The sequence below is a fragment of the Carassius gibelio genome, chromosome A15, assembly GCF_023724105.1.
Source record: "Carassius gibelio isolate Cgi1373 ecotype wild population from Czech Republic chromosome A15, carGib1.2-hapl.c, whole genome shotgun sequence".
NCBI classification, from domain to species: Eukaryota; Metazoa; Chordata; class Actinopteri; order Cypriniformes; family Cyprinidae; genus Carassius; species Carassius gibelio.
The window spans coordinates 3,647,304-3,672,548 of record NC_068385.1 but is presented as its reverse complement, the minus strand read 5'-3'; the positions used below and the strand labels follow the sequence as shown (position 1 = coordinate 3,672,548).

The window sequence follows — 25,245 nt, the reverse complement described above, 5'->3', positions numbered from 1 at the left end:
TAAGGTGTAAGAGATGGGTCAACGTGTAATTATACATGTTATTACAGAAATTAATTACAGATGTAAATATGTGCAGATATTTTTCAAATATAAGTACAATGTAAAAACACGTATGTACACAATAAGTGCATTGTACCAAATTAATAATTCAAATTTAACTACATAGTAGTTTAGGCCACTTAATATAAAGTGGGTCCAGATTTTTATTAAACATTAATTATATAGTATTTAATAATAATAATAATAATAGTAATTATATATATATATATATATATATATATATATATATATATATATATATATATATATATATATATATATATATATGCATACATACACACACACACGCAAACACAACGCAATTCTGAAAAATAGAATATAAAAATTCAAAGTATATATAAAGCAAAAAATAATTTTATACAGTTGATGACTCGCAGAAGATGACTCGTGATGCAAGGATAAAACGACGCTTTCTCCATGACGTCACAAGTAAGTGAGATTGAGGAGGGAGTGGAAAAAGAGAAGGAAGGAAGGAGGAAGAGGATGAGCGCTGTGTAGATAATGTTTCTCTATGTAGCCTGTAATTTACACCTGCGATGATTTAAAGCAAAGCAATACAGATCCATCTCCAAAAGCCATAAAGCATTCCGCAAATGTGATGCACAAATTTGCACAATCAAGGCGACATCGCGCTTATATTGAGTGGATGTTATAATTAAACTCTCCGCGAACGGATATTGTGTTTATTTTCTTCGGGTCGGTCCTGCTGGAGCTGCACCGGGCCTTTGCTGTGAGTAAATCACTTTTACGTGATGTCTTTGCTTGTTCGACTTTCGCTTGTGTTTTGCATGTGTCTTATTTGATGTAGTAGCTCGCAGCTGATTTTTCCTGTATGTTTAACAGATGTGGTTTGTTTAATGAAAGCCCGTTCTAATATGCTTTGCACGGGACATAAAACTTCACAAACAGCGCGCTTGTGTAGACTAACTACAGTAAGCTGAAGCTGACTACAGACGCAGCCATGTTGATATGGATATATCCAGGGATCTACACGAAAACATTAATGTTTAGAGTAGAAAACGTCACATTGTATGTAATATTAAACAGCAGATAGCGTTATTATAAGAATAAGCATCAGTGCTGTCTCTTTCTGGGGGTCCGCTGAAAGTCCTTGTCCATGGTGCTGAAAATGTTCCCCAAACGGGACCATAACCTCCGAGCTAATATCACTTACATGACACTTTATCCGTTTTGTAGATGTGCATTTTTACTGTTTAATATCCAAAATATAATTTATCGTCACAATTAGAATAATCAAAACGCAGACTTTCTATTTGTGTAACAATGCTGTGTTATTTATCGTGTTATAGAATGAAAGTTATAAAAGGGAATGTTTGATGTCAAAACACTTCAATATAAAAATAAAACCGAGAATTTCAATATAGTTGTTTTTAATTATTATATTTTAAAATAAAATAGAAGAAGAGTGAATGACTTAGGCACACACAGAGTTAATCATATAAAACAGCATCTTTTTATGTTTTTATCAGGAAAAAGAAATATAAATTCCAACAATGTTTAAAAACAAATATTTAAAAAATCTTCTAATGGTGTCATATAAAGTTTGGCATTATCTGATGCAGAATCAACATCTGACATTCTTAAATTTAGCAAAACAAAAATTATAAATAATAATGAACTTACAACCCTATATATAAATAAATTTATATTTAAATTTATAAATTTATAAATAAATTTATATATAATAAATTTAATTATATATATATATATATATATATATATATATATATATATATATATATATATATATATATATATATATATATATATAATTAAATTAAATTTATGCATTTAGCAGATGCTTTTATCCAAAGCGGTTTACTGTGCATTCAGGCTATCACTTTTTACCTATCATGTGTTCCCGGGGAATTGAACCCCCAACCTTGCGCTTGATAAGGCAATGCTCTACCAATTGAGCTACAGGAACACACACACACACATATATATATATATATATATATATATATATATACAATATATTTTAACAATAATATATATTTTCTTTTTTTGTGTGAAGAAGAAGAGTAAATGGTGCATTCTTAATACAAACTAAAACACAAACCATCTTTTTGATGCAGGTGATACCGTTGTATAGAGTCTTAATGCAGTTTGACTCCTAACCCTAGGGTTGTGGGTTCGAGTCTCAGGCTAGCAATACCCCGACTTCGGTGCCCTTGAGCAAGGCACGAACCCCCAACTCGTGCTCGTGCTGTTCTGAATTAATGAGGTGGAGTGCTGTAGAGACATGTTTAAAGTTTAACTGGTCCCTCTGATCCTCACCTCCCAGAATCATCTCCTGTCACTCCCTACTGTTAGCCTGGAGAAAATCCCAGTCTTCACAGCCCTTCCTCCCCGTCTATCTGTCATTTCCTCTTTCTCTATCTATCTATCTATCTATCTATCTATCTATCTATCTATCTATCTATCTATCTATCTATCTATCTATCTATCTATCTATCTATCTATCTATCTATCTATCTATCTATCTATCATTGTAACATTGACCTTTAGGTTCAGGTGTATTCAAAACAGAATTCAGTACTGATGAAAGTGTGGTCTGTTCAATGCTTTGTCCTCCTGAAATGTTTTTTAAGATGCTGTGTGTGTTAGACCCGTGTGCTTATGTTTGTTTTGCATGCTCTTGTTTGACCCACCCTAGATGTGCCTTTCCACTCTAAGAGTGGTAGAAAGAAAGCTCATTAAATCTTTACGGTGCAGGGATGGCAAACTGCCTCCATGATATTCAAATCATCCTCCACCAGAACAATGTACAGTGTAATTAAATCAGACACCAGGTTATTATTATGCTTAACATATCTAAATGCCAACTAGATCACATCATGCCACGAGCTGCTTAATTGCTTTGAAACGAGCGTGGATTGTGACCTGCTGAAATCAAACATATTATTTGTCATCTCTCTTTCTCTCTCTCATTCTTGTTCAGATGCAGTAATGGAGCAGCTATTATTTCTTATAATTTTCTACTTGCTTCCTACTCTCATCTCGTCCATACATAATTCAACGACCGGAGGTAATGTGTGTGTGTGGATGGTTTCTGCTCCGTGCATGTTGAATTTAACCCCACAGATTGTCTAAAGTGGCCCACCTCTATTGCTTTGTGAGATTAGAGGGTGTTCTGTTTAGATTGTGTAAACTGAGTTTCATGGATATCAAAGAGATATCTGCCCTCAGTTCTCATGGAGTCATGTTCAGCCGGAGCTATATAAAGAAAAAATGGATTGTCATGTCAGTCTTCCCTTTTCATAGTGAAAGCAATATATATAGCCTACACAATCTGAATGAATCAAAGCAATTCAATGCTTTATACAGTTCAGTACACAAGTTTACATGCCCCTTGCAAGATGTGAAAATATTTATAGAAATATCTATTTTTTTTATATATGTGAGAATTATTTGACATAAAATATGATCATAAATTGCACAAGACAAAAATTAGTAATACTGAATTTGTAAACCAAATGAATGTAAACTTTGAACACAATTATTTCATACTTTAAAAAAAATATATTTTTGATCATTGACTGATTGATTGATACCAGCTTGCAAAAGCTTTTCTTTCTGTAAGGTTACTCAATTTTAACTTATTGTTCATTGAATTGTTATATAATAGCAGCATCAAACTCACAAAATAACTGTTTAAATCTGCTTAAATCTGCTTAAATATCTGTTTCTCAGGGCTGTACGCAATTAAAAGACATAAAAATAAAAACATATTTTTAAAGATATCTCTCTTTTTTTAAGTGCTAAGCATCTTAAAGATTCTCTAGTCCAAGGGGTATAAACACTGTATTTTGATTTGAGACAGTAGGGCCTACTAATAAATTCCTTATAAACTATCACTGCATTACAGATGTGCAAGGGGACTCAGATATAAATTTAACATTTTTGTTTATTAGTGTAAGTTGTGAGTGCATCCTCCCCCATCTCTCTTACAGGATGTGCAATCATTCGTCCCCCCAGAGACGGAGGGATTCGCTACAGAGGACTCACTCAGGAACAGGTAAATGTCTATAGCAGCACATTAAACTGGCAGTCAGAAACACCAGTGTCAGTTCTGATGGGACTTTGACCCATAGCAACATCTAATTCATTCTACAAAACGTATCTCTTTCTCTCTCTCCGTAGATCCGCAATGTGCAGATCTTGCCAGAAGACTATGAGATAGAATATATCTGTAGAGGAAGTAGAATTATTGTGGGGCCCAAGGTCAGAAAGTGCCTCCACAATGGTACCTGGACTGACATGAACCAGCTCAGCAGATGCTGTAAGTGCCCTTTCTGTCCTATTGCGTCGATTAATATCCATACTATTAAACGGCTCTGTGGAATTCTGGATTCTGATTGGTCAACAGAGGGGGAAACAGTACTAAAATATTATACTCAAGTAAAAGTACCATTACATTAATGCAATTTTACTTTAGTACAAGTTAAAGTAGCAGTCTAAAAATTTACTAAAGTAGAAGTAAAAAGTATCTCATTTAAAATTTACACTTAACAGCGGGAGGGGGGCAAAAATGGGATAGACCTATAAATCTAAAACTAGTTGTTTTTAATTAAAGGAGTACCTTAACAAGTTAAACTGCAATAACCAAAATCATGCTGACACATGACATTTAAAACATTTAGGGATGTATGTGAGATTTTAATGCAGACTATCCCACCAAGGAGGAAGAAAGAGCAAGTTATTTTCTGGCTACCAACAAAACAAGCTAAAAAGCGTTTATGATATTTCTAAGTGCTTTTGAGCAATTAGAAAATAAGACTTCACATTGGTTATTTCAGTAGCATTAAAAACAAAATAACTATTATTATAAATTATTATAGAGATTCATCTTTTCTAATAAGTTTAAATAGATTTTTACCTTTTATGGGCATTTCATTTATGTGTTCATCGTCCTTTGAGCCAAATTCTTACATTTAATCAGTCATTTACACTAATAAGACATTTGGGCTGTTACCAAGCAGTAATTTTAACTCCGTAATTAATGTTTTAAAATGTAGTGAAGTACAGTACTTCAAACTAAATATACTTAAGTAAAAGTTAAATTACAGATTTTAAAAATTACTTTAAAAAATATAGAAGTACACAAAAAAGCTACTCAATTACAGTAACGCAAATAAACCTCTGTTGGTCAATAACAGCATTCTAAAGTCAAATGCTTTATAAATGAACTAAAATGTAATAATTAGAATTATATTGGAATAATTAACAGTTTCTCCTGTAATATTTCTTGTAGAGTTCCAGAGTCCTCACATACACACACACACACCATTTTATTTATTTTAAATGTAATTGTCTGTGTAAAATGATGTGAGATTCTAAAATTCTCAGTATTGGTTTGCCCGCGTTCCTGGATGTCTCTGGAGAACGGGAGGGTGGCGCTGCAGCCCCCAGGACAACCAGTAGAGGGCACTGCTCTTCACTACAGCTGTCATGCTGGCTTCCTATTGGAGGGTTTCAGTATCTCACACTGTACCAAGCTGGGCAAATGGGACTCTCCTAAACCATTCTGTGTCTGTGAGTATGATTATGATTTAACGGTCAATCACACAAACACAAATGTATGTTTCCCTAATATGAATCTTTTTAACCCTATGTGGCTCTTGTTTTCTTTTTTCTTTTCTTTTTTTTTGCATCATCAGATGACAGTAACTATACAGGTAAGACATAAAATAATCTAATATGGTTATTTACAATCAGGTCAAATCACAGAGATCACATTTACAGAGAATAGCCCTAAATGCTGTTATCTTACAGCTCATATTTGTTTATCACTTGACAGTCTTCTAAAAACAAATAGCAGAGTGTAAAATGAGACTGTAAAAAAGTTAATAAGCTATTTATATATATATATATATATATATATATATATATATATATATATATATATATATATTTCCAAATTCCGTTGACTGAAAATGTAAACTGTAATGCTTAGTCAACCACAAGGGGGCTGTATTTTACCTCAGTCGTTTGAAAACTGTTCCCTCAATGCATCAAATCATTTCCATTATTTTAGTGCTGTCTCTCTCCCTCAGTTAAAGTGTGTATATAGATATTATACATTATCATGTTCATAAATTCATTTAGTTTTACCATCCAGACCATTTCTGTTCCTCAGACTATTTCTCAATTAAATAATTTGTATGTGAACTCTTGTGTTACATGGCGGCACACTTTAATATCCTATATATTTAATTGATCAACAACTAACAGAGAATAGTATAATATAGTTTAATCAACATGATATAAGCAACTGATTTGGGAAAGAGCGGTCAATTGTACATACTCAATTGCATGAATGTACATTCACAATTTGTTCAAAAGAATGAGAAACTGCTATTAGGATGTGCCTAGATGAGGCAAAGGTTGAACAAGTAGTTTTGAGAATTTCAGCTCTGTTCTGACTGAGAAAAACTATAGAATGTATATGAATCTTTATGACAATGATCCTGTGAGTTTTCAGTTTTTCGCACCATTTTAAAAAAAATTTATCATAGGTTTAAATTGGTAATAAAGTGTGGCAAAATACATTTTAAGATCTCATAGAGAACCATTCTCATTCTTGAAACCATTTAATTGGTCAGAAATCTTGATAGTCAAGGATGTCTCATCAATAATTTTGTTCTCTTTTTCCAAAAGTGAAAATGTATATACAGTATGTATATACAATTTGTAATACGCTAACATATACAGTAGATGACTTCAAGGCTAACACATTTGGTCTAAAAACTACGAAACTCTCATTTTGATGTCACAGAGTTTTGAATTGTACTATTATTCCACGTAACATGACAAACATTCCATTTACAGTATATGATGTCATATAAGCTTCTTGCATAATTATAATAAAGAATGAGCAAAATGCTGTTTAAAATGGTTTTAGATACAGAATAGAATGAAGGACATCCAATTCATGTCAACTACCCCACTATACAATCTCATTATGATTTTTCAGGCTGCCAGAGTCTCTTAGCATTAACACAAGCACTTCTGCAAGCATGACTGTAGCACCCTTTCATTCATCCATCCCTCCCTCTTATTGCCTTCCATTTCTCTCAATCGCTCTGTCCTTTCTTTCATTTTCCCTCGTTTCTTTCAGCTCTGCTGATTTAGACTATCAAGCCTCATAAATGCACTCTCTCTCTCGACTCCCTCTCTCAGTGAGAGATCGCCGCCTACTTAGTGCACTCTCAGCAGCCTGAAGATTAACACTCGGCCACAGTGTTTAGCTCTGTGTGTATTTCTGCCCTGTGTGTATATGAATGTATATGAGGTTATGTGTGTATCTTAGCACAGTGTGTGTTTAGGTGTGTGTCGGCGTAAATTCGTGACTCTGTGTACTGGGTGGTGACATCGCTTTTACTGTGGTTGTTAAATGATAATTCAGCAGAAAGGTGACCTTTTATTTGCCAGCCCATTATAATCCCCTCTAAAGGTTTATGAACAAGAGCTGACCTTGTACATTAAACGCCATTCTGTTTTATAAACATATTTATGTACCACATAAACTAATGGGTAATTATATATCCTCACAGGAGGCTCCGCTGGCCTTTCTTTTATTAAATAACAACTAAAGATCAGGGATGAATAATTAATGACTGGCATATGGAGAGAGCGGATTCAAAGGGAGCTCCAAATACCACTGGAGCATCTCAGGTCCTGAGGTTCACGGTAGCTCAAGTCATCAACTTCAGCTCTTCTGTGCTGTTTTAGGGTATTTAGAGTGAATAGGAGAATCCAGAGAGCTGTGGGGGCAATAAAAGTTACCCACATTATGTGGTGTGGTGTAATTGTTGGCAAGGACTGCATGTTCTGATCCAGAGAAAGTGAAATGTAAGTGCTCTATGAGATCACATGGATAGAATTATTTGATGGATGGATGAATATAGGAATCTTGTTTTTTCATGGTGTGAAATGAATGCCAAAAAAATAAAAGAAAAGTCAAATTAAAGAACATATGTATATAAATATACAGTGGGTATAGAAAAAAATCACCCCCCTTTAAAGAGCAGGTCATATGGGTTTTCGAAAACTATATATTTTTTGCAGTTTGTAACATAGATCATCAACATAGATTATACATCAATGTAAACAGTCTGCAAAGTTGATAAAATAATAAATCTAATGATAAATAAAGACATTGTCTCTCAAAAAAAAAAGTAGATTCTGAACTGCCTTAATGAGTCGTCATATTTTCAAATCATCTGCCTGTTACATACGTCACAAGGTAAAATATTTACACAAAAATACACACTCTGACCTGTCCACAAACAGTTTCCGGTTGAGCGACTGCACTGGTCATCTTCGGACTCGGGACAGAATTGATAAGGTAATATTAATGGGATTTTTGTAAGCATTTTTGTTTACAAGTAACCCTCCAGAGCAAAAGATAATTATGGTAATTGGCATTTCCAACACTCATTGTATATAGAAAGATCAATCAAAACAGACTTGGCCAGCTGACCAATCAGAGCAGAGTAGGCTTATGGAAGGGAGGGGCTTACAGACCTTAAGCCCAGAAACTAATTTTTCATTTGAAATCAATGAAAAATTATTCTAATATTCAATGTAAATTCTGAGAAAATCACAATGTTTCCTGATCTTGGATGCATTTAAACCTGTTGTAGGGGACTCAAACACAATATTAGGATACTTTAAAATACCATATGACCTTCTCTTTAAAATAATCACATTTCGTTGCTTTGCAACCTGAAATGAAGATGGTTTTTGTTTTATCCAGCTGTATTTACTCAGTGCAACTTATAACATCCAAGTGAAAGAAATAACACCAACATGTCAGAAAAAAACAAAACAAAAAAAACATAATCACTGGCTGCATCCGAAAACTTAGGCAAGGGACTTGCTGCTTTGCTGCCGGATGAGGCAATGACTTTACAGGCTGCGTTTTTGCACAAAGGCACCTTATGAAACTGATTTCAGACCGACTTCTGAGGCAGCGTAATGGTTTAATTGTCTACAATAACATATAATGAGTGAAAACTAAACAAATATTTAATTACTATAATACACATTTCTCTCTAGAACTAACATCAAAAGTGCAAAAAGTCAGAAAGATACATTTACACACACTGACCACCAAACGCAACTTTTGGATGCCATTTTTTTTCTCAACCATCACGGAATGGAATGCAGAGGATTGTGGGATATCAAAGGCAGCGATGGATACATCTACTGTATGCTGCCTTCAAAATTCGATCAAAAGAAGGTACCTCTGGAGACTGGAAGTAAAGCAGAATTTAGATTCGAACGTGCTTTGATGCCTTCCTGCCCTGGAATGATGCCTCAGAAGGCAGCATTTTAGAGTTTTCGGATGCAGCCACTATGTTAGAAAAAGGATCATCCACCTCCTAAAAATGACTTGTACACTCAATCAGGTGTTGCTAATCACTTTCTAAATTTAACACAAAGCCATCTGATTTTTAACTGTGATCAGCTGTGCTCATTTTAATTAGCTCAGCATGAAAACAGTTTTTCTGGCATTTTGTAATTTATGACAAAGAGTGGTCATTGTGTGCATGTGACAACAATATCACAAATTCTCCTCAAACGTGACTAGTATGGGAAGATTGCCAGAAAAAAGCCACTCCTCAGGAAGTCTCGATCGAGCTTCGGCAAAACACACCTTGAAGATTCTGAGGTCGATGAGACTAAAATTGAATTATGTGGCCTCAACACCAAACGATATGTCTGGCAGAAAACCGGTACAGCCCACCATCCAAATAACAGCATTCCTACAGTAAACATGGAGGTGGTAATATGCTGTTATGTGGGTGTTTCTCTGCAGACGGGACTGGAGCACTTGTCAGGAAAGAAGAAAAATGGATGGGGCAAAATACTGCCAAATTCTTGAGGAAAATCTGCTGTCCTCTGCCAGAAAGTTGTCAATGGGAAGAAGGTTTACCATCCAACATGACAATGAATGAACCAAAGCACCCAGCAAAACTGAGCACACAGTGGCTGAAGGAGAAAAAGGTGAATGTCCTTGCATGGCCTAGTCAAAGCCCTGACTTAAACCCCACTGAAAAACTGTGGAATGACTTGAAGACTGCAGTCCATAAACAGTCACCATCACATTTAACTGAACTTGAGCAGTTCCTGCAAAGAAAAGTGGGCAAACGTTGTCTAGAGTCTAGATGTGTGAAGTTAACAGAGATAAATCCCAACACAGGCGTGATCCTTTTTCCAACTCAGTGGTTCCTTTTTTTTTTTTCAATCTTTTTTTTTTTCTGACATATTGGTGTTATATCTTTCACTTGGATGTTATAAGTTGCACTGAGTAAATACAGCTGGATAAAACAAAAACTGTTTTTGTCTTCATTTCAGGTAGCAAAGCAACAAGATGTGATTATGTTAAAGGGAAGTGATTGTTTTCTATATCCACTTTACAAGGCTTGTAGATCTTGATTGTCAGAGGATTAAGTTTTTTGCATGCTTTCCAATAGAATTCTAAAGCCTAATAGCCAATAGCCTCATCTATTGATTGATGGATGGACAGAAAGATATATATAGAGAGAGAGAGAGAGAGAAAGCGAGAGAAAGCGAGAGAGAGAGAGAGAGATCAACCACCTTTATCATCTCTATTTATCATAGATATATAGATAGTCCTTGTTCTTATTACGTTTATTTTTCTATCTGAGCTTAGCTCTATCATGCATTAATCAACTGCGTGACTTCTGAAAATGATTTTGATTCAGAAGAGAGTGTTTACTTTAACCACGCCCCCATCTTACTATACAACAGTACTGTTCATCTGTCAGCGGATCAGATTCAGTTCTCTGCTGTCTGCTCTGAGCACGGACCTCAGTGGACTGCGTTTGGTGGTCAATCTCTCCCCCTCTCCTCCCGGCGGATTAAAGGATTATATTGTTCTTTTCCGATATTCTGATCAGATGCAGGAATAATATGCTCGACAGCTTAAAACTTAATCACGTTTGGTGAACGTCGCGGTAAATAAAGCAACGCCAGAGGATCAGCGCAGCGCGTTCTGACCGAATGTCGCGCAACACCACCTGTTTTTCTCTCCCGTCGTGAACCATGAGCATAGCTGCTCTACAAACACACCGTCTGTGACTGTGAAAGGGAAAGATACAAACATTGACGATGGCGCATCTGTTTTCACCCAACATTCAAAGTGTTATTTCTGTAGATTTGTGCTTTCTGTGATCTGGTGTCGGTGTCAAACTGCTGAGAGGAATCCAAAGAATCTAAAAGATTCTAAAGGCTCGAAATAAACAGAAGATTCTAAAGATTCTGAGGCTCCAAAACATTCTGAAGATTCTGAAGATTATAATTTCCACGATTGTTAAATATTCTGTGTATTTCAGACTGTAAAGATGGAAGGTTCTAAAAAGTATTTCAGAAGATTCCAAAGACTCTAAAGATTCTAAAAGATCCCTAACAATTAAAAGATTATACCAGATTATATTCCAAAATGTTTAAAGACTCTTAAAGCTTCTGAAGGTTCTGCAAATTGTAAAAGTTTAAACAGATGGTTCTGACCTATTCTGAACGCTCTCGGGACTAAAAAAGTTCTAATAAGCGCGCAAGATCAAATGTCTTAACGCAATAACTGTGTTACGACGATAAGATCTGGTAGCAATGGCTGACTGACATCAGATATGAAATTGTAACTGCTGTATTGTAACATAAACCCCAACGAGCATCCGTCTGTAATTTCATATTGCGCTTTTAAGTGTTCAGCACTGCTGTTTTTACGCGTTCCGTGCACGGTTCTGTTACTTTAAACTGGACTCATCGCACGTGCGGACACTTTCAGCTTCGGACACTACCGCACAGTTACAGCTAAAAACGTATAAATATTGAATTGGATATTGATGGCATCCACGGAGACGTGGACCTTGGGGAGAGTTTGGGGAAGCTTGGCGCTCCTCTACGCACTGCTTATCTTTCTCTCCTGGCCGTGTGCGGTTGCAGGGAAGAAGAAACTGTACATCGGAGCTCTGTTTCCCATGAGTGGAGGATGGCCCGGTGGTCAAGCGTGTCTCCCCGCTGCCCAGATGGCGTTAGATCTCGTGAACAACCGGACCGACATTCTGCCGGACCACGAGCTGGAGCTCATTTATCACGACAGTATGGTAAGCACTTAACATTTTACATATATAGTGTTCACAATACATTAAGGTGTGTAAGTACTTGTTGATTTGCTCAGCATTTAAACATATAATTGCGTTCACAATTGCAGTTGATATAATACTTCATCTTCATCAGTGATTAAGATTCTCAGTGCGAAATGATTAGAACAGATCCCACAAATGTGCAAAATTTATCCATAATAAAAGCATAAAAAACTGGCCCCACCAGTGTTATTTTAGTGTAATTTAGATATTATTATAGATATATATATATTATTTTTATTATTTTAAAACAGTTTTTGTATTTTACATTTACTGTTTTCATTTTTAAATTTTAGTTAAAGTTTTAGTAATTTTGTTGTTTTGTCATATTTTTTATTATATTATGTCTGTATATTTACATTTTTTAAATAAGTTTATTTTTAGTTATTTTGGTACTCCAAGTTAAACTAAATTAACATTAGAAATGTTTTCTTGGCGACTAGTTATATATATATATATATATATATATATATATATAGAATTTAAGTTAACGTTTGTTTCAAGATATTTAAAATATATATTTTATGGTTTTATTGTTTTAGTTAACTATAATAACCCTGACCAGGACATGCATTTGTATTGTTTTTAATTTTGCACGATATAAGCACATATGCAAACTTAATTATGCAATAGCATACAAATTAAGTTACTGGAAACTAGATGAAATGTTCTATGTATTTCATGGGATTTTTACTGCAGATAAATTCCTTATTCTGTATCCATTTTAGTCTTTTGAAAAAATAAATCTCAATGCCCTCTTTACCTTCTGTTAATTTATTCAAGTATTTCACGTTCAAGGGCATGAAATAAAGATAAGTACCAGATGTTAAATTAAGATGGTAGAATCTATCAGCGTTTTGCAGGTGCTTCACTGTCGTGGCAGTGATTGTATCTTGAGAGTCAGGAGTTGGTGTCAAGTTGACATTGCAGTTGTTGGTACATTAATATTTCACAACTCACTGCACTTGGCTGTTATCAACAGCCTTCAAGGCTTCAGCTGCATAAAGTAATTTGGCTTCCTAAAAATACTCTTGCACCATAAATGCGTATGCTTGCCTTTAGCATTGCAGAGTTTTCCAAGATCACCTCCAAAGTGGATTCCTCAGTGTATTTTGTTGATTTATTTTTAAATGGGATTTTTTTGAGTAACATGCATAAGTGTAGAGTAAATTATTCTGCCTTTTGCGGAAAGATGGTTGTCCTGAGTTTCAGTTCTGTCAGCAGATACAAATAACAGTGCTGTCAATCCATTAAATCAATATCCTCAAATATTGTCAGTGCTGGTTTGATATATAAAACGTATGATAGTAAATATGTGCAAATATGTGAGATTTCACTTACTTCCATTGAATATGTAGCACTTTCAGAAGTTCAAAGCAGGGCAGTTTAGTTTCCCAGTGTTGTGTGACGGTTCTGACCTTCTGTAGGTGAGGAAACGGTTAAAGAGTGCTCTAAGTGGACAGAGATGAGTTGTATCATGGTTCTGACTGGTGAACCGCACTCTGCATTGCAATCGCACTCAGTATAGAGGAAGAATCAGCAAGAGGAGGGTTGTCATGGCAACAGCCGCCAGTGAAACCACAGTTCAAACAAACTTGCATCCCTGTAGATCTTGTAAGGATGAGGAGGTCCTTCTGCAGACTCTATGTATCTTCAGCACCTGTCTGACCACTCATGATTGAGATGAATTGTAACTATAATCTGTAATGTGTGAAAAAATTCATTGTAGTCCCAGTTAGTTTGTTAAACCGAAATTGCATCTGCACCTGTGATTCTTGACTTTTGACTCACAATGAAAAGCATTTCTAAATCTTAGGTATTTAGTATACAATGGGTTCATTAGGGATGTTTCTTCTGATACTAAAATGTGTTATGTTATACAATTTGTGTGGAAAAGAGAAACTAAAGGGCTTTTAATGTTGGGTCAAATTTGAATGTCCATAACTGTTTCTTGAAATATGGGTTCAAATTGAAAGATTTGAAACATTAAAAAAAAAAAATATATATATATATATATATTTTTTTTTTTAAATAATAAATCATTTGTAATTACACATGATTATTGTTTTAAAAATATGCATTGCATGCACTTGCATGACAATTTGTCAGTGAACTTGGATTAGAGATCATATTAGCACATCAATACTATCATCATCTTCAACATTTATTTGCCAGGTATGCATAACATACAAAGAATTTTCTGCCGGTATGAGGCATCCCACTTAGTACACACACACACACACACACATACATACACACAAATACACACAAATAACGACATTGCAAAATTACAATATTCCAAAATTTCATGGTAGAATTTAGAGTTTTTGTGGCTACTGGAAAAAAGCTAGATGCATGAGCATACAAAGTAAGTTGCTGAATGTAATTGCTGAAATATTTTGTGTATTTCATGCCATAATTAAATAAATACCTTATTCTATAATCTTTTAATCATCTAATGAGATGTGATACCAAAATGCATTTTGCAAAAAAAAAAAAAAAAAAAAAAAAAAGATTGAGTTGATTGACTTTTCCACAATTTGTGTGGAAAAGAGACAATTACATATAAAGGGCCTTTGTAAATATAAAATATTTTGGGGTCAAATAGGGGGTTCAATTTGACAGTCCTGAGTTTAAAAAAAAAATTATATAGAATAAATAAACCAATTAAAAATGAAACTTTGATGAATTTGCCACTTATTTATCTTAAAAATTTTAAATGATGTAGCAAAACCATTCTGTAAAAAAAAAAAAGGCAAAAGGATTTAATTGTTCTTTTCCTTTTCACCAAATAATAATCAAGTTTGGTTATCAGGGTACATTTAATCATTTACCAGATTATTCCATCCAAAGTCACTTTCAAATGAGAAAGAGCACATGCAATTTATTATACAAAAGCGAGTAATATTAACAGAACTGCCATAATCTTGATTTAATTCACCTTAATTCATGATTTAATGAAAATGCTGTGTACAACTCCAGTTGTCTTTAACTGCTTTCTAGAAATGGCACCATTCCACTCATGCCTCAAGTCTCTTTTAATTTAGCATTAATCTTAATCAAAATCTAAGGCTTATTGCAGGTGCACAAGAAGAAGAATGCAATATCAGAACGGCCAAGTGTGACATTGTATAAATGTCATGTGTTAGTATGCCTTGGAGATGGAAGAGCAGTGAAGTGCTTATACTTGTTGACATTTAAGCCGACAGATATTTTGAGCATTTCTTCTTGATTGGGGAGCGTACCTGGATGGGATTCTTAAAATTGCTTTCAGGTGTCAGAAATGTAATCACAAAGGGAGAAAATCAAATTTGATGTGGGTTTTGCATTTAATCATTGTTCAGAGAATCTCAGGCTAGTTTGGGGCATTCTTTTAATCTCTCTCAAATAGCCAATTATCACTCCGAGCAATGTTTGCATAGAAACATGTAAGTTACCTCAAAATTCCAATTTCATTTGACATTTGATAAATATTTAGTTCATAAATGAGTGTTATTATAACCCCTGCCTGGCTCTGACAGCCGAACACAGATCTTCTAAGGATTTTAATTTTTTCCTTCCCTTTTTGATGTCAAATTTAAAATGACACTTTTGTTTTATAGTAAACCAAGACTAAATAGATTTTTACTATTTATGAAGAAAATGTGAGGGATGCTTGTCCATGCAAATCTTGCTGACATGATGCTGTGGTATTTGGCGGTCGCTAGGGTGTTGTGACTGGTTGCTAGGGTCAAAATAACCCACTGCTAAGTTTCTGTGATATTCCAAATATGGCTTGGGTCCTTTCTTTAAGCCTATGGGATCAGTCAGATACATAATGAAAATTATTAGCAACAAAGAAGGAATGGGACTGTATACTAAATAATACAGCATTTGCATGTACATCTATATTAGAATGATACAAAATTTCACAAAAATGAATAAACCTCATCTGATTTTTGGTTCATGTTATGATAGTGGTAAAAAATGGAAATCTCATAGACACGGTCATAGGCGTTGATGCCAGAAGTTGTGGTCCATCTTGTGTGTGTGTGTGTGTGTGTGTTCTTTAGAGCAGATATTTACAGGAACCCCCTCGCACAGATACACTCTCCCTCTCCAGACAGTTGCTATGGTTATATCAAAGCTCAGCCACAAACTTTGATCAATTATTAACCGTGATAGAGCGAGACCAAGGTAGAGAGAGGGAGAGAGAGACCGATGCCCTGATGAGACATTTGTGCTTTCCGTTTTAATTGGCATCTGTTGTATCCAGATTGTAACGAGAATGATTTCCATACCCAAAATGCATGCTTTATTCATTCTCATCTGGGTTCAGGGATGCATTACCGCAGCTTAGAAATAACAAACCAACACTTGCAAGTTAATGTGAGCTAGAACAGCAGACAAAGACTCATTCATGGTCTGAGTCATGGGAAGACGTGTTTTGATTGGATGAGACAGTTAGCATTTGAATCTGTATAGTAAACAATGTTGAAACTACAGATCTGGCTCGCTTAAATCTATGGAAGTAGAATTAAAATGAATTATAATTTCATGTGGAACTGTTTGGTTTTTATCTAGAATAGAAAAGATTGTCAGCTTGAAATGGCATGACAAAGCTTTGTTTGATAGTATGAAAAAATGTAGATACACTTTAGTGGAGTACTTACAATAATATGCAAATAATATACTTTCAAATAAATATATTTAATAATATATATATATATATATATATATATATATATATATATATATATATATATATATATATATATATATATATATATAACAGTATGTAATGTTTTCAGGCATTAAATTCCAGGGCAATTGCAATTAAATAAAAAAGTATTATTTTAATTAACATTAGATACAGTTAGTGTAACTTCTTTTGACCCACTTAAGTCCAACTTAAGTTTTTAAGTCTTTATATGTAATTTAATAATTCTATTATATCTGACATATGGTTAAAAGTATTGCAGAATGTACCAACAAGCATTTATAATTAACTAAAATATATATAAATGTAATTTCCACTGGAACTTGACGTTGCAGTTTAGTACATTTAAAATATATTAACTATAATATTGAATAACAATCCACAGGTATAAAATTATAGTACTTTACATCTGTGTTTGTCAACATCATCAAAATAAGTTTAATAAGTTTCAGTGCGAACTGAAGTGTGTTAAGAAAATAAAAAAAAAACTATCTTAAAGTACATTTAATTATACATTTAAGAGTTAAGAGACCCCACAAAACCAAAATTTTCCTTGAGTCCAACAGCAGTGAGAGGAGCATTTCTGACTGTCATTGTTTTTGAGACCAGCACTGTGTCATTTAATTCTAACTTTAACAAAAAATAAAAGCATGCATGTCTCTCCTAATTAAGTGTTTCTGCTGATCTTTACCAAGGGTATTATTTCAGTGTGACTGCATCTGTGTTGTGTGAGCAGTCACTCCTCATTTGTGAATCCCTTCCTGTTGTATTTGTCACACTGAACTGTAGCATCATTATTTACAGCTTAATTTTTTTTTTCCGAACTATGAGAAACTGTATTTCTGTGCTGATTCCATTGATCCTTTATTGATTATGACATGCTCAGGTGAAGCTTTTACATCCTGCAAGCTTCAGTTAACATTTTCAAAGGTGGTAGGTTATTTTTGATTCGTCTTGATGTTGTTTTTCTCTTTTCTTCAGTGTGATCCAGGAGAGGCCACTAAACTGCTGTATGACTTGCTGTACACCGAGCCCATAAAGATCGTCTTGATGCCGGGCTGCAGCTCTGTGTCTACGCTGGTGGCTGAGGCAGCACGCATGTGGAACCTTATAGTGGTGTGTATGCTATGAATACATTTCTGTCTGAACTCATTATATCTGTATCGTTGATCATTGGTTTTTTCCATTCACCTGGATTTGACTGTTGAACATTATAGAGTTTTTTGTATTTGCACTTTTTTCCCCCCAGATTTGGAAGATACAAGGTAAAAAGATTATAATCTGTAATTGTGAGGGAGATATAAACTCACAATTTTGAGATGCCTTGTGATATATATACTTAAAATGGTGAGAAATAAAAAAAACTTTTAATCTTATGTTAAGTGGTGGAAACAGAATTGCGTGAAACAAAGTGAATTGTCATGTAAACTTGTAAAGGTCAGAATTTTGAGATAAAAAGTCACAAAATACCTTTTTTATTTTATTTTATAGCTTCCATATACATTCCGGATTAAACTGATTAAAATAGGAAAAATGATAAAAACAGCCTTAACTGCAACCAGATTTGAGATTTTGATGCAAAAGTGCTACACAAAACAAGCGTCTCTGTGTTCTGGGTCCAGGAACAAAATTAATTTGGACTTGTGATCTTATTGCCTTGCTGTAGTTGACACTTGAAAAAGTTGACAAATTAAATCTGTCAAAAGAGGCTCTAAAGGAAGTATGAGAAACTAATGAGAAAGCGTGAAAGTGGAAATGGAATAAAATACACGAGATACCCTTAGCAATTTGACAGAATTAATTTTTCCACTTATTTTTTTCAATCTTTTGGTATCCACCGTGGTTAGCAGCGATGTGGAAAGTAATGTTCTCAACACTGACTTTGTTCTCATCAGATGACTTTACTTATGTGAAAAAAGTTTGCTGTAATAATTTTGAAAAAGTTGAAAAAACCTATAAGACTTCAGTTACTTTTTTGACAGATGGGTTTGTGCTTATGACAGAGATGCTCATAAAAAATATTTAACTGTTTATACATGACAGTGTAGGCAAATCAACCCTTGTAAAAAATAATTACATTTTAGCATACTTTAAAAAAAGAAATAGTATACTTAAGAATATACTTAAGTGCTAACTAAATATAATGTTTTCTGTCACTTTAATGCAAGTTAAATGTAATTAAATGAAAATATATTATAGTTTAAATTTGATTAAATTAAATTATCTGAACTTTAGAGTGCATTGTTGATCTTTATACAGTATGTATACAGTATTTGTGTAATTTCTGAGTTGTGTCCTGATATGTGACAAACACACACACACACACACACAGTGGTGTATAAAGTACCTGAAAGTCATTCTCAAGTAAAAGTGCAGATATCTTACCAGAAAATGACTTCGGTAGAAGTGGAAGTCACTGTGTAATATAGTACTTGAGTAAAAGTCTTACAGTATGTATATATTATTCAACATACAATTGTGATTACTGATATTTGAAATACTATAAAACATTAAAGAAGAAAATAGTCGAAATGTGAAATTAAAACCGCCAGTAGGTGACAGCAAGTGAATGTTATTGAGATTCAAGCGATTCATTCAAACGGCTGATTCATGCAGAAACAAAGCAACAGCGTGAATCACTGATTCATTTATTAAACTGATTCATTCCAAAAGCTGATTTATTCATTAAGTAAAACACCGTCCATTACTCAGAGAAGCAAAACAGTGCTGTGATATTTATTTGCAAATATTGTTGTTTGCAAAATTTAGCAAAAACAGGCAATATTATGTATAAAATGTCACTTATTTTTTTATTAAATGTGTTCATGCATCTGCAGAAAAAGTAATCTTTGTGTGAAATATATTAAGTTAACTAGGCCTACATTAAATTATATAATACATTTCCTTCTATGGAACAACACTGGATGTAGAAACAGATTGGCTTATTTATTCAGGTTTCTGGCTTCACTTCGTTGACATTTACCCTTCTTCCAGTGTGTGCAGAAATCAGACTCATATTTTTGCATTGTTTTTGCTTTGCGTTTCGTTCTTTTCAGGGGTATCAAATAAGGTCATCCATATCCAGCTGAGTAAATCTTTCCAGCGTGCTCTCTCTGTAAGTCCACCTTTTTAACTACTGTCTCCCTTTCTCTCTGTCTCTCTGTAGTTTTCATACGGCTCCAGTTCTCCAGCTTTATCCAACCGCCAGCGCTTTCCCACTTTCTTCCGTACGCACCCGTCAGCAACTCTGCATAATCCCACACGTGTGCGGCTCTTCCAGAAGTGGGGATGGACCAAGATTGCCACCATCCAACAGACCACTGAAGTTTTTACCTCAGTCAGTCCAACATACAGAACTTTCTGTCTTATTTACCTTACTCCATATACTCTAGTCATGCTGTGGTTTTCCTATTGCGACCAGGTATTAAGATTTGTGTGTGTGTGTGTGTGTGTGTGTGCGTGTTCTGGTGCCAGATAAGTTTTTAGGGTTGATACCTCCCTCCTATTGAAAATACAAATACAATTGCATCTTACCACTTTAAATAGATACTTTAAGATACTTTGCAGAAACTGCAAAAATCCACAAAAATTAACACAGAACGCCTATTTGGTTTTTAGTGACTTGACGTGCTCAGAAGAAGGAAGTAGAATAGATAGGCCCAGTGTTATTACTAAACACCCTAATATTCATTGACCACCCAAAGAACTAATAATGAAGAGAAAATGTATTTAAATCCATCCCTACAGCTCTGCATGTCCTATCATAAAAAAATGATCTTCACAGTTTTTAAGGCGCATATAATATAGTCCAGGCTTTTGCAAAGCCTTTGCATTTCACATGCAAAGATGTCATAAACTCACAGCAAAAAAAAAGAAAAACGGCATAAAATTGGTAAAGGTCACTAATAGGATGGAAATGGAAAATGGTCATAAAACCTAAATTATGGCCGTGTTTGTGCAAAAAAACTTTGATGAATGCTATAAGTGATCTTCAGGGGAATATTAAATGTAAAGAAAAAAAAAACAATTATGCGACCCCTTTAAAGGAAGTAATTTTCCAGAAAAGTGGTTTCCTGTGTGTTAGTGAGCTTAGCTGCCCCTTTACTCTAAGGTTAATGCGTCAGAGTGAATGGTAAGACTGTGGTTGATTATTCTCTCCTTATGTGATGAAAGACTTTTAAAGTCGTTTTTCTTCATGCTGGCTGCTAGGAATATTGACCAAGTCATAAATCTCTCATGCATCGATGCAATATTGAGCTAGTGTAATTCCGCTAGGCTAATGATCCCCCCATCTCTTCACCAGCTATAATCTCTTTTTCTCATTTACTTTCATCCCAGTCCTTCTCTCCTGTTCACATCCTCTTTCTTTCTCCATATTCCTCCATTCATTGATGTCGGGTGTCTCATTGGCACCTTTTCAAAAATACGCTGCCTCATTGCCTTCCATGGAACTTCATAAATTAATGATATGCAGATCACCATCTTTTTTCCATCTACCTGTTTTCTTTTTTATATTTCCTTTACTTTGTCTTTTTTTTTTACTTTGGTCTTCTGCGCTTTGACCATTCATCTCCCTTTGTTCTTCTCTTTCATTCGCTCCTTGATCTTTTCATGTGTGCTCTTCCTGTCTGTCCTCCGCTCTCCACAAATATCACTCCTGTCCTGTCACTCCTGCTGTCTCACCGCTCTCTCTTTCTCTCTCCAGACTTTGGATGATCTGGAGGAGCGTGTGAAGGAGGCCGGCATCGAGATAAGCGTTAGACAGAGCTTCCTCACGGATCCCGCGGTGGCTGTCAAAAACCTGAAGGTGCTTTGATGAAAAATTCACCAGCCACTCACTTCCTCTCCTCAGCCTGTGTCGGGTAGCTAGCATGAAAACTTATATGAAATAAATCAACACTCAGAAGAATCGGTCTCCCCTGTCAGATCAAGTGACGGTTTGGATACTATCTCGGTTGCCACTGACAGTTATTATTGAATAGATAGCATTTTTAATTGTAAAATTATATTGCATAAAGAACTCATGGGACTGTCTTTTTAAATGGTTGGCTTAAAATATCTTTGCATATGTCTCGTCTTATATTATTCAGCCTTAAATGTTTTTAAAGGTCATGTGCATGATTTTTTTTTCAATGCTACAATACCTTTTCCTTTCACATCTTATTATGCAGAGACAAGGAATCCTTGAAAATGTTTAGCAAAGCTTTTTCAAAATGATAATTATTTTGCAATTCCGTTTGGTTCCACTAATGTTGCAGAAATTACACACTTCACCTTTAAAAAATGTCACAAACAGAGTAAATAAAGCAATAAGTGTTCTTACAAATGGTTAAATCACTGTAACCCACATACTCATGTGCCTTATTTCTTTTATATAGTAATGTTCCAAAGAAAGTCATATTTATAATAAATAATTATTCGAATAAAAAAATGATCCTAGCAAGTAATGTAGTTCATTATCTGTAGGCTGTTTGGAGTTACCAATACACAAAGCAGCATTTACTTGCAGCTGATCAAATCATAATTTATATAGTTATAATATAATTATAATAAATATTATTTAATATTATTAATGTTATATAGTAATTATTAATTTAATATGTATATTTAATATTTTCAATATCTTATCGAAAGCATAGCATTTATTTTACTTGGATCTATGAGTTTCATAATTTGTGTTAGTATAAATTTAAGTCAACAAATCGTGATAAAGTCATTATAAATAATAAATCATGTGTTGTCACTAGCTGTGTTTCCATTCGTGCTGCGAATTTAATCTATGCAAGAATATCAGATTATTGTGCAAACAATGTATCCATAAAGCCTTGCGTCTTCAAGGGAACAAAATAGTCACTTCCAAGGAAAATGGTGAAAGATATATTTTATGCTGGTCACATTCACATATTTGAATGCTAATTTTGGGATTTTGAATAAAACACTGAATGTAAATCATGCTTAGTGATACTTTACGACGTCACATTGTGTGATGATTCTCTGTCTTGTTTTCTTTTCTCTTATACGTTTCCAGCGTCAAGATGCAAGAATCATAGTCGGCCTCTTTTACGAGACTGAAGCCAGAAAGGTGTTTTGTGAGGCAAGTGACAATTACAGTTCTTTTTACATCTGACCTGTCAATTTATTTATATCAATTCCACACTATTCTACTCAGCTTGAGTTAACTCACTGGGGTTTAACAGAGATTAAAATATTGAATAAGATTATTGCTTAAGCACAAACCTTCAAAACATGGTTTCATCTTTGGCAGGTCTTCAAAGAGAAACTCTATGGTAAGAAGTATGTTTGGTTCCTCATCGGCTGGTATGCAGACAACTGGTTTAAGATCAAAGATCCAGCCATCAATTGCACAGTGGAGAACATGACGGAAGCCGTGGAAGGGCACGTCACCACTGAAATCGTAATGCTAAACCCAGAGACCGTCCGCGGTGCCTCCAACCTGGTGAGTGGCTCTTAAAGTGATAGTTCACCCAAAAATGCAGTGTTGAGCATTTTTTATGATATATTTATGCACTTTATATTGCTTCAAAATCTTGAATTCACTGCCATTATAAAGCTTGTAAGAGCCAGGACATTCTTTAATATATCTCTGATTGTATTCGTCTGAAAGAAGAAAGTCATATACACCTAGTAATTTTCAGTTTTGGTGAACTATCCCTTTAAGACTAATTCATATTGACAATATACTGACAATAGATGATGCTTACATAAAAACCGTCTATAAATATTTCATGATGAGATCATAAATCCTTTAAAAACCTTCCACAGACCTCCCAAGAGTTCCTGGCCCAGCTGATGTCACGTCTCGGGGGGAAGAACCCAGAAGAAACGGGTGGATTTCAGGAAGCTCCGCTGGCGTATGATGCTGTGTGGGCTCTTGCACTGGCCCTCAATAAAACGGTGGCCCCCCTTAGGGCCAAAGGCTGGACATTGGAGGACTTCAACTACAACAACAAGGAAATCACTGCTGAGATTTACCGAGCCCTCAACACCAGCTCGTTTGAAGGAGTGTCTGTGAGTTGATGAAAAATAGCTGTCAAATAACACTGAGATAAAATACTCCAGAAGATAGTTTCCCAGACTTGTCAGAGAGTCTTAAAATCGCAGAGACATCGTCAGTCTCAGATGAGCACATTTTTTTGATAAAAATGAATCTTGAGTTCCAATTCATTATAGGATGATTCAGTCTTTATTTTCCCTTGATTTTTGCCATTTATATTTCTGTTTTTATGATGAGTCACAAATGGATTTCTTAAATGATGATTTTGTATTGATGTAACATCTTTAACTGTTTCTATTTATTCATTTGTGTCTTGTAGGGTCATGTCGTGTTTGATGCTCAAGGTTCACGTATGGCCTGGACTCTCATTGAGCAACTACAAGGTACAAACAAAACTGAAAAACCGATGTAGAAGATAATGATAACAGTATTGCACTTAAATGCATTTTTAAGGATCACATTCTACATTTTTGTGGTATTGTATATTTGTCTGTTCTGTTGACTGTTCACTTATGATGCTAATACAATTTTCTTGTCCCGAATAAACAGTAAACATATGCATTTTTTATGTGAAAATGATATGACAGTTTTTTCAAAGATTATGATTGTAACAACCATGACGGCATTTCATCCACACAATTCTGCTGTTAGAAATAAAGAATTCTTATGTTTTATATTCTTATACATATTCACATATATTTTATATATATATATATATATTTTAAAACTTGGATAATCCAAATAGTAGTAACTGTTAGTAAACAACACGCAAAAAAGATCACATTCTCCTACTGTATGATGCATGGACATTATTAGTAGACAAATTAAACTAGTGAGTGTGAAAAGTGACTTTATTTTAGAAATAACATTCCTAAAACAAAGTTTCTTAAAGTCCACATGGCCTAAACTGCCTGTAGTTAAAGAAAAGCCCATCTATCCTATTTCCTCCTCATTACTTCACTGTGTCTGCGGTCGTATTTTAGTGTTAAAGATATCTGAATGCCCCATATTTCTGGATTTGTTTCAATGAATGGTCTGAACTGGAGAGAGAGTCTAATTTTTGTGTTGTGAAAGTTTGTCTACATTGTACAACAAAGTCTTTGATTTCCAAAAGAGCAAAGTTTTTCTACAATATGTTCCCTTTCAGATTAACTTTGATCAATGCAGTCTAATTTTTTTTTTTAAAATCTTTGACCCATTGATGCAGCTCTAAATCGACTACTTTTTCAGATTTGCAGAGTCAGGCTTCTGTTGAAGCTTTTATTGCAGTG

General features: G+C 34.6%; 1 protein-coding gene across 2 annotated transcripts in view; it reads left to right on the top strand.

The window, feature by feature from the left end:
* Positions 1–519: 519 nt before the first annotated feature.
* The window catches only part of LOC128029546 (gamma-aminobutyric acid type B receptor subunit 1-like), a 54,581-nt gene continuing 29,855 nt past the window's right edge, over positions 520–25,245 (top strand). For both annotated transcript variants that reach the window (XM_052617390.1, XM_052617389.1), the window contains exons 1-14: positions 520–790; positions 3,026–3,112; positions 4,038–4,102; positions 4,228–4,366; positions 5,434–5,619; positions 5,745–5,762; positions 12,061–12,221; positions 17,941–18,075; positions 20,126–20,296; positions 21,665–21,766; positions 22,988–23,053; positions 23,225–23,416; positions 23,743–23,988; positions 24,294–24,357. In XM_052617390.1, the coding sequence (XP_052473350.1) occupies positions 3,034–3,112; positions 4,038–4,102; positions 4,228–4,366; positions 5,434–5,619; positions 5,745–5,762; positions 12,061–12,221; positions 17,941–18,075; positions 20,126–20,296; positions 21,665–21,766; positions 22,988–23,053; positions 23,225–23,416; positions 23,743–23,988; positions 24,294–24,357 (1,624 nt within the window). In that variant the 5' untranslated portion in view covers positions 520–790; positions 3,026–3,033. The remainder of the gene's footprint in view (positions 791–3,025; positions 3,113–4,037; positions 4,103–4,227; positions 4,367–5,433; positions 5,620–5,744; positions 5,763–12,060; positions 12,222–17,940; positions 18,076–20,125; positions 20,297–21,664; positions 21,767–22,987; positions 23,054–23,224; positions 23,417–23,742; positions 23,989–24,293; positions 24,358–25,245) is intronic.